The sequence below is a fragment of the Papilio machaon genome, chromosome 25 (assembly GCF_912999745.1).
Source record: "Papilio machaon chromosome 25, ilPapMach1.1, whole genome shotgun sequence".
Classification (NCBI taxonomy): Eukaryota; Metazoa; Arthropoda; class Insecta; order Lepidoptera; family Papilionidae; genus Papilio; species Papilio machaon.
Genome location: NC_060010.1, coordinates 5,260,843 through 5,271,827, shown reverse-complemented (window position 1 = coordinate 5,271,827; position 10,985 = coordinate 5,260,843). Strand labels below are relative to the sequence as shown.

At 43.9% G+C, this 10,985-nt stretch overlaps 1 protein-coding gene across 1 annotated transcript; it reads right to left on the bottom strand.

The window, feature by feature from the left end:
- Window positions 1–3,080: 3,080 nt before the first annotated feature.
- On the bottom strand, window positions 3,081–10,985 carry LOC106719179 (odorant receptor Or2). The gene is made up of 5 exons (XM_014513454.2): window positions 10,192–10,985; window positions 9,536–9,632; window positions 9,030–9,134; window positions 8,126–8,281; window positions 3,081–3,149 (listed from the first exon to the last, which is right to left on the bottom strand). The coding sequence occupies exons 1-5, from the start codon at window positions 10,983–10,985 to the stop codon at window positions 3,081–3,083; spliced, it is 1,221 nt and encodes a 406-aa protein (XP_014368940.2).

The following is a 10,985-nucleotide window of genomic DNA, read 5'->3' as shown; positions in this document are numbered from 1 at the left end:
AGGAGTACATACTGTGCCGACCCTCCAAAGGGATAAGGGCAGGTTGATGATGATTTTTTACTATAAATTTTACTAGTCTTACAAATATTATACATGCGAATGTTTAGAAAGATGGATGGATCGATGTTTGTTACTAGGTATCTCGAGAACTGCTGCATGGATTTCGATGAAATTTTGTATAGATGTAGAACACAGTCTGGTAGAACACGTAGGTTAATTATTTAGTTTTTTTTTTTCAATACCACACAGACGACCGCTATTGTTTAAATAAGTCAAAGTAAATAGATCGTTAATAATCTTAAACATACTGTTCTAAAGACTTACGAGTATAATGCAAAAGCTTTCATATAGTCGTTACTCAATAGATGTCACAGCAACAATTTCTCAAGAGTGTACGAGGACTTTAATAGCTTTCAAAAGCCGCAACGTCACGGGCCATTTAGCGAAAGCTCTACCTAGTTTGGCATTTAGTTAGTAAAAGCTCTTCCTTATCAAACTCATTATATAAATAGTAACTTTTACCCGTGATTTCGTTTTGGAATTAAAAAAGTACCCTATATGTTATATCAAACAGTTATTTCTGTGCCAAATTATATTCCGATCTATTACTCTGTTTTGCTTCTACATCCATCCATCCATTCATCCATATAAGCATTCGCAGTACTATGTTAGTAAGATTACTTTGATTTTAGTTTTTTTATATCACAAGGTGGCAAAGGAGCAAGCGGCCACATGATTTCACCAAAATGGCGAAGCGACCGCTGCTCACAGACATTCGCAATTGCAGATGCATTGCCTACACATGCACCACACTCATCAGACGAAACGCGGAATTGCTTCCACTTCTCGCCTGTCTGTGTGGTCGTGGTATTTCACCGGGCGAGGCCAATTCGTGCGACTGATGTTGTTGTTGCTGGCGTCTACCACTGTTAAATTATAATACAAGTGATAAAGCGTTTATCTGAATTTAAATAACTATTATTATTCAAATATATACGTATTATACATCGGATTGAAAGAAATTCTCTATCAATAGATCAGTAGAATCAAAATTTTGTGTCACGCTTATTTACAATGATTTCACTAAATTTTACACTCGTATAGTAACGTTTTTAAATCTACTAGCGCCCTGGGCAGACCTGTGACGCCCTTTTCTGTCCAGCGCCCTGGGCGGCCTAACTGCGCCCTACCCTAACGCCAGCTCTGCATTCCTACAATATTGTGTAAACAGTAAAAATGTGTCATATGTGTCATAAGAAAAAAATGATAAATGAAAATAAAATAAACCTAAGTAGAAGTTTATTTATATTTGCAGGATTAATTTAAACTATTGACCTATGGTTAAAAATAGCTTTCACTATACGAATCCATTTTGCAAATATCCAATATATATATAATATTACATACATAATTAATTGAAATGTTTTCTTTTAATTGTAACATTTATGCGATTATCTGTGTAATAAATTGACATTAAAGCAAAGAGTAGACGCCCTTCACAATTATATCGGGATCGGGGAGTATCTTTATCGGACCGGATCTCGTCAATATCCGTATTAAAGGCAATTTAGAGGCCGACACTAACGAAGGTACAGTTTTCCGGTCCACTCTTGTGCGATAGATCGGAAAATTTTATTGAAATCCATTTAAATATACCAATATCAATGAATCATCATATCCGTTGCTTGATTTGGCACCTCGGAGAAAAGAGTAGCATTTTTTTTTGTTAATTATGTACTCTTTGTTAAGTATGGGGGTGCAAAAGGAAACACGGTATAGTTGCGCTTGATTTTTATTGATATAACATACCGCAGTTAGCGGCGCACGGTACAATTTATATTTTCTAATTGCGGGTACATAACCCTTCTACTTAGTTAATTTGATTGGTGCAGATTATTGATTTATACTTTTCTAGCGGTTGTAACAGATAGAGGTCATTGACATGTGAAATCTTATTACAAACTTACTGGTAGACGCCAGCAACGACGACAACGGTTGCACGAATGGTCCGGCACGCCCGGTGAAATACCACTACCACACAGAAGAAAGGCGTGAAGTGGAAGCTATTCCGCGTTTCGTCTGATGAGTGTGGTGCCGGAGGAGGAGGATGAAAGGGGAAGGATGGGAAGGGGCAGTTGATTTGACAGAGGACGGGACACATAGGAATGAGAAGTATTCTCGTTCTGTGCGTCCCCTCCTCCGTCGATTAAAACCATCTGCAATAGCAGATGTCTATAGGCAGCAGTCGTTTCTCTATATTAGAGAATCATGGGACCGCTTGCTCGTTTGCTACTTAATTATTTTAAAAAAAAACTGTAGAAAAAAAAAACAAGTTATAACAAGACGGATTTAATTCGATTTACCCACCGGGACAGATATGGTTAATACATGAAATCAGTTAATTTCGTTAGTCCAAATTGCTTGTAAACGATGTACCAAAACTTCAAACCAGACCATTATACAGTATTCGTTTGCATGAAAATATTTATGACTACGTGAGGTTTTATTACAGCAGATTTTATGAGAAAAAATTTTATGTAAAAAATTACGACTGGCAAATTTGAGGTTAGCTTACGTTAACGATGATTGTAAGTGATTTGTGTCTGAGCTTTGTGTGAAATTATTACACATTTTAAATTGAACCAACTTAGCTAAATCTAAGTGATTTACTTAAAATGAATGTTATTAAATTAAAACACTAATTAATTTAAGACCTAGTAAATAATATTTTTTATAGTACGAATATAAATTGGGAAACGAACCAACGGTTACACATAGAAGTGGAACAATTCTGCGTTTTGGAGTTAGTTTACTTCTCTTTCCCTTATCACCGTTTTCGTACAAGGAAAAGATAGGAAGGGAAAGTGGATTTGGCTAAAGCAAATGTACTCTTTCTGTGCCCCCTCTTCAGTTAATTAAAAGCCAAAAGACAAATGCCGTATCATAAAAAAAATTCTGAAATAGCAAAGCGACCGCTGCCGGTAGCGGTCGCGAATTTCGGTGCCCGCTTACACTTTTGCCACTTTATAATATAAAAAAAAATTAAATAGATTTTTTGTTGCTTCTGTATTTCGTTTCTTTTATTTACTAACAGTAGTTTCTTGAGACTGTTGTAGTAAAGTATAATAACTGTAAGCACCTTTTAAGATCTGAAAACATAAGAATTTATTAAAAAAATATATATCTAATATATAAAATTCTCGTGTCACAGTTTTCGTCACCGTACTCCTCCGAAACGGCTTGACCGATTCTCATGAAATTTTGTGAGCATATTCAGTAGGTCTGAGAATCGGCCAACATCTATTTTTAATTTTTTTTTTAACTGAGCGCGGACGGAGTCGCGGGCGACAGCTAGTACAAAATATAAAGTGTTCTTTATTGAGTTACAGATTTAAAAGAAACTGTAAAATTTTGTATTCTTTTCATCATCTCCCTGGCCTTTTCCCACTCACGTAGGGACGGCACACAAGGGTTTACAAACCTTAAAGTTTTGGCTTAGTTTTTTACGGCCGGCCGCCAACCCTACTTGGGAGGAATGTCTTAAAATAAAATATTAGGTCCTTACATATGAAATTGGCGTTTTTCGTACTAGCCACTTTAATCACGAATTTCTCCTCTTTGGTAAGGAATTCCAAATTCAAATTTGTACAGCTATAGACTCATGTATTTGTGGTTCGATGACCGTCATTCATTTGTTTTTTTTCTTCTGTTTTTTTCTGTTTGCGTCACTCATTTTACAAAATGGAAAACTTAAAATATCGCATTATTTACGAGTACGAGTTCCGCCGTGGCATTAGTGCTGCGGAAACGACTCGAAGGGTGAATGATGTGTATGGCAGTCGTGTTGCAAAAGAAAACACAGTTCGTTTTTGGTTCCAACGTTTTCGTTCTGGAAATTTCGATCTGCAGAACAAGCCCCGTGGACGGCCTGAGACTCAAGTTGATAATGAAGAGTTGAAGGCTATTGTGGAAGCGGATCCATCGCAAACCACGTCCGAGTTAGCTGCAGGCTGCGATGTTAGTGATAAAACTGTTTTAATTGACTTGAAGCAAATTGGGAAGATTAAAAAGCTTGAAAGGTGGGTACCTCACGAATTGACTGAAGCAAACCGGCAAACGCGCGTCGACTGTTGCGTTACAATACTAAACCGGCACAATAATGAAGGTATTTTAAACCGAATCATTACCTGTGATGAAAAATGGGTTCTTTACGATAATCGGAAGCGCTCAGCGCAATGGTTGAATCCTGGCCAGCCAGCCAAATCCTTTTTTTTTTTTTTTTTTTTTTGTACGAGGGGAAATGCAGTTACGCACCCCTGCGCCGGGCCTGTGTGTGCAGTGGCGCAGGGAGTGTGGGACTCGCCTAAAGTCGTTCGGCCATACCCACTAAAACCCCTCGGGCCCTCCATTCCGCCTTGTGGCTGGGTCACGGGAACACTTGCGCAATCTTCCGCGACCCAGCCGGCGTTGTCCACTCGGACTCTCCTCTTGTGGGGACAGAGATGTAGGGAGTCCCCACAACACACGTCTTAAAGGCGCACCCAATGCTAGTGAGCGCCTTACACCCGAAGGTTTGGCGGGCGATAGGGCAATAGGCCGTCCATCGCCCGGAGCTCTTCCATTAGGGAGGCAGACGGCGGGTGTGCGCCTGCCGCCTGCGCCCGTCGCGACGACGACGAAGAGGGTCCGCGGCTGCGTCCTCCTCCCGCCGACGTTCCGCCGCCTCCTTCAGCGCCATCACCTCTTCGCAGAAGGAGGCGACAGCGTTCCAGGAGCTCTCGCTACCCACCATCGCGTTGACGACAGCGGGCAGCGAGAGGTCCATCCCAATTTCTGCCACGAGTGCGGCGCGCTGGGCCGACCAGTGCACACACGACTCCAGGGTGTGCTGGGCCGAGTCCTCAGCGTGGCCGCACTCATGGCACCTCGCACTGGGCTCTCGCCGCGCAATCCGGCACAGATACGCCCCGAAACAACCATGTCCCGAGAGTACCTGCACCAGACGGAACGAGAGAGCCCCGTGCTTCCGACCCGTCCAGAGCTCGAGGACGGGCCGGATCGCCTCAATGGTGCGTTGGCCGGCGGACGCCGTAAGCAGCCGCTCCCGCCACTCGGTGACGAGCTGCGCCTCCGCCGCCCGCCGCCACGCACTCTCCTGATCCGGGGGAGGGATCTCCCCCCGGGATCGGGCATCCACTCTCCGCCAGTAGGCGCCGGAGAGCACCTCCGCGTCCAAGTCCCATGGCGGCGTCCCCGCCAGCACACAGGCCGCGTCGCACGACACGGTGCGATAGCCACGACTTACTCTGACCGCCATGACCCTCTGCGGCTTTCGCAGCAGGGCTCGAGTCCGGGCGGTCAGAGTATCCGCCCAGATAGGTGCGCCGTAAAGCGCCATCGACCGCACCACGCCTGTGTACAGGCGGCGACACCGCGAGCCCGGGCCGCCCATGTTTGGCAGGAGCCGGCTAAGGGCCCCAGCCGCCCCCATGAGCTTCGGGACGAGACGCCGGAAGTGCTCTTCGAATTTCCATCGGCTATCGAGGACGAGTCCGAGGTATTTCATAGTACCCCCGACGCCGATGGAAATTCCGCCCACCATGACCGCGGACTGGGTTGGAGGTGCTCGTCGAGGCCCGTAGAAATACATGGCCTCAGACTTGTGCAATGCAACCTCCAAACCCAGGCGACGAATTCTGGCCACCGTTGTGGCCAAGCCAGCTGTGGCCCTGCATCGGGCCTCCCTGTGGGTGCTGCCCCGCGCCGTCACCAAGGTGTCGTCGGCATAGCAGACGACTTCGACACCGCTCGGGAGGGGCAGGCGCAGCGCCCAGTCATACCCGATATTCCACAGGAGCGGCCCGAGAACCGACCCCTGCGGAACACCGCACGAGGTTGCCTTCTGCAACCAGCCGACGCTGGTTGGGTACGCGACCGATCGCTCGGAGAGGTAGGCCGCGACGATCCTCCTGAGGTACGGCGGGAAGCCGTGGTATCCCAGCGCCTCCCTGATGGTTTCCCAGGGCAGGGTGTTGAAGGCGTTGGAAATGTCTAAAGACACGGCCAACAACACCTCACCCTGGGACTCGGCATCCTCCGCAAGGGTCCTCACCCGCGCAATGGCGTCAAGGGTGGACCTGCCAGTGCGGAAGCCGAATTGGTTGGCGCTGAGATTCGGCCCCACCCTCTCCAGATGCTGGACGAGACGAGCGGCAACGACACGCTCAAAGAGCTTGCTGATCTCGTCCAGCAGAACGATCGGCCGGTACGCCGACGGCTCGTGGGCCGGACGTCCATCCTTTTTGAGCAGGACCAGTTTCCCCTTCTTCCACTCACTCGGGAACTGGCCCCGCTCCAAGCAGGCTTGGAAAAGTGCCCGAATCCACGGTTCGAGCGGCTCCAGCACTAGAACCCAGGCGCAACCGGGTACACCGTCGGGGCCGGGGGCAGTGTTTTTAGCGCGCATGCGCAACACCGCCGCCCTCAGCTCTTCCTCCGTTACCGGCGGTGCACCTGAATCCGCTCCTCCCTCTACAGTGGGGTCAGCCATTTCCGGCGCCACGAAACCGGCAGCTGCTGGCGGGAACAGGCCAGCGACCACCGTGTTGACTTCATGAGGCTGAAGACTCTGGGTGATGGGGGGACCCCTAGACCGGAGCTTTCGCCGCACGGCCTTGTAGGGCCTCCCGAATGGATCGATATCCAGAGTCTTCAGCATTTCGTCATTCGCCTTGTCCTTCGCCGCGCCGATCGCCGCCCGCAGGGCCTGAATCTCACTTCTGTAGAGGGAGTAGAGCCGCTCTTCTTCCGTCGGGTCCCGACGCCTCCGCCGACGGTAGCGGGTGTACCGGCGTCTCGCCGCCACGCAAGAACCGCGCAGCAGCGTGAGCTCGGCGGTCCACCAGTACACCGGCTTTTTGGAGGGGACGGAACGGACCCTCGGCATGGCCCCGTCGCAAATACGCGACATGGCCGCACCCAACCGCGCCGCCTCCTGACCGACCTCGACCACAGACTCTCGGGGCGCGGAGAACCACGCCTCCACGAGAGCGACCTCGACCAGGAAATCCCGGTCCATCTGCGACAGCGACCAGCGTGGGCCCTCCCCGCTCGGGGGCCGGCCTGGGACTGGGCTCGGGTTGGACGGGGACGCGGAGATGTCGAACCTCACGTACCGGTGGTCCGATAGCGTCTCCACGTCCTCGGCCACCCGCCAGCCACGAACACGGCGTGCCAGGACGGCATCGGCGAAGGTGACGTCAACAATGGAGCCGCCCTGACGCCGCACGCACGTGTTGACCGACCCCTGGAGCCAGCCAAATCCTGCCCCAAGCGAAAATAACCCCAAAAAAAAAAAAAAAAAAAAAAAAAAAAAAAAAAAAAAAAAAAAAAAAAAAAAAAGTTACTTGTAAGCGTTTGGTGGACTAGTGCCGGTATTGTTCATTACAGTTTTCTCAAATCTGGCCAGACTATTACGGCTGATGTCTATTGTCAGCAATTGCAAACCATGATGGAAAAGCTAGCGGCTAAACAACCTAGGCTGGTCAATCGCTCCACGCCACTGCTGCTTCACGACAACGCTAGACCACACACTGCGCAACAGACGGCTACTAAATTAGAAGAGCTTCAATTGGAAAGTCTAAGACATCCTCCGTACTCCCCGGACCTTGCTCCAACAGTTTACCATTTTTTTCGAAATTTGGATAACTTCTTGCAAGGGAAAAAATTCAACTCCGATGGGGCAGTCCAAATCGCCTTCAAAGATTTTATTGATTCCCGTCCGACTGGTTTTTTTAGTAAAGGCATCAATGAACTACCTATGAGATGGCAAAAGTGCATAGAAAATAATGGTTCATACTTTGATTAATTAAATATATTATATTAAAAAATATTCGACTTTTTGTTCCTCCCATACAAAACGCCAATTTCATATGTAAGGACCTAATATAAACTAAATAGTTATAGCTAAATAGCTAATTCAAAAATTGCTTCTAAAAATACAATAACAATAAAATTGAGTTATAAATTATTTTAAATAGAACAAAACTTTATGCTCTCGTCGCTAGGTATTCAAAAAAAAAAATTAAAAACTTTGTATTCTTTTGTTCTTTATATATCAACTTACATTTATAAAAGTGGCCACAGTTAAATCAGTGAACGGTCCCGCGGAGAAAACTATAGTTTTGTTAAACTGACCGATCAATATTTGAATATCCTTTTGACAGTATTTGTTCCTGTTCCACCACATACTATTGTATGGTCCATTCATTACTTGCCTGCTCTGAAATAATTATACATTATTTCTTTGAGTAACTAGTGCGAGTTATAAAAAGAAAATAAATAAATAAAGGTACTAAATGTACGAACAAATTTAAACAGTCAAAAGTAAGTTTTCACAGTGGTAGATCCCGCAACAACAATATTTGTTGGGTGCACGAATAGGCCGGGTCGACAGGTGAAATACCACGACCACACAGAAAACAGGCGTGAAGTGGAAGCAATTCCGTGTTTCTTCTGAGGCCTAATTTTAGTCCTCTTTCCCACCTTTTTTATTAGGAGTGGATGGAAAGGGGAAGTGGATTTGGCGGAAGAGAGAACGCATAGGAACAGGAAATATCCTCTTTCTATGCGTCCCCTTCTCCGTTGATTATAGGTAGGCAACGCATCTGCGTTTGCTGATGTCTATGGGCAACCTTCGCCTTGCTATTTCGGCGAATTCAGATGACTGTTTGCTCGTTTGCCATCTTTTGATATAAACACTGTCGTTGTACAATAATCCTCCCACCAGTACATTGACTGACACTGTTGACTGCTTAAAGCTGTCTGGGTATTTTTGCCGTTTGTTCGGTTATTTGAACGAAAAAACCCAGGAAGAACATTTTTCACTACAAAATAAGACAACACGTTTAAGGTACAGAAGGTCACAATAGGAACGGTATTCTAATTTCGTTCAACAGTATAAGAACATAAAAGACCACAGTGAGTCAGTCAGATGGAAAACAAATAAAATGAATTCAAGTTTCACTTACCGCGTAAAAGAGGTCGTTGCTATGCCAACAGTAAATAAATAACTGAGCAACTCCAAAGATTAAATATTCCGTAGTTAGGAAGCGTTGCATCGCACTCGTCTCCACCTGAAAAGTTAGTTACGTTTGACATCAAAGAGTAATATTCAACAAATTGAAATGCATAAAGAAATTTTTAAAATAAACTTAAATTCCCCACGCTTGCTTTCTGTCTATTCAGATCTTTTATGTTATTTATTAAGTATTCCAATTTAAAGCATATTTAGGAGCGGATGAAGTGGAATTTATGAACGCGTCTTCAAAAGGAAAGTAGATAATTCCTAGAAATTCGCTTTAAGGAAGTAACAACTCTGTCTTCAAATAGGTATGGTTAGAAATTGTTTATTAACTTTGACCTAAATGTGGGTTTCTACATCGATGGTACTCGTTCACCTTATATTGTTGTCTGTGTTTTATGTGTTTAAAAACTAATAATATACTGACGGCACATAATCATCAGTATTACTTACTGTAATTTGATAAGCTGTGGCGCATAACATTACAGAAGACACAAACATATAAAGCAGCATTATTGGAGAAAGACACGAATCAAATAGTCGAATGTACCTGAAAATATGTTTCCTTTAATAAAATTGATAATGAAATAAATAAAAATATGGGCAATGTTAAAATACACGAAGTCCTAAAGAAAGAAGAAGAAGAAGAGATTGAATTAGTAAAAAGCCAATAGTTAATACAGACATACTTAAAACTCTATTACACTCACTTGGAATCATTACGCAAATATTGCAATAACATAAAAAAACATTTATATCAATATAGTACTAATATTTATTTTTTATTTTTAGCCGACTTCAAAAAAAAGGAGGTTATCAAATCGACTGTATTTTAAAAGATGACAAACGAGAAAACGGCCACCTGAATTTACCGAATTAGCGAAGCGAGCCTCTTCCGCCAAATCTACTCCTACTTCCCATCATTTCTTAATAAGAAAAGGTTGGGAAGGGAAAGAAGACCAAATTTAGACCTCCGGTAAAACACTCATCAGACAAAACGCGGAATTGCTTCCACTTTACGTTCCTGCACCCAACAAATATTGTTGTTGCGGGATCTACCACTGTTACATCTTAATATTTTCTTTTTTTTATAATATTCGATTACTTACTTTATTAATTCTACGTATCGCTTATGACAATTATGTAGTCGAATATTAGCAACATTATCAGATACCGGATTTGATGCCGTTCCAAAAATATCACCACAATCTATTTTCAATAATTCCAATTCACCTTTGAAGAATACCATAATGACCATTGCATTCGTATCAAATGATGTAATCCAACCACCTCCATATATTGAAGCAAAACTTTGTATAAATGAAGCTGTTATATGACCAGGGATCGTATTTTTATTGAATGGTACCCAAGAACTGACAACTTGCATATAAGATTGAGTACCATTTCTAACAAGTTCTCTGTAAGTCGGTAATGCGGCATATTTATAAATTGGTTGCACCATAACTATAATGACAGTCGTATACATCAGAGCCCAATATAAATATGTTATTCTTCGACAATATCTTGTGTATTTCTCTATGGTTAATTTCTTTATTCTATTATCAGTAATGCGTTGTACTAAATCAGCTTTGTTCACATACTGTATTATACTTTTCCAGTGCTTCTGCCAGAATAGAAACGTCATAACCTTTATTACGCTGACTGTAGCTAACATTGTTATTTTAAGATTATTTAATAACAGATTTATATCGGATTTTATAAACCAGATATCCACGTATTCGGTTGCTGTAAAAATGATTACTAGTAAATGCATCAGTATATATAAATTTCGTGGTAACATTTCCTTCGGTAGTAACAGTCCCCAGAATTTTAATGCTTTGACATTTGGCCCAAGTAATGGCATTCTCTCAGATTCGAGTTTATCAAGTAGTCGTTTCAACAT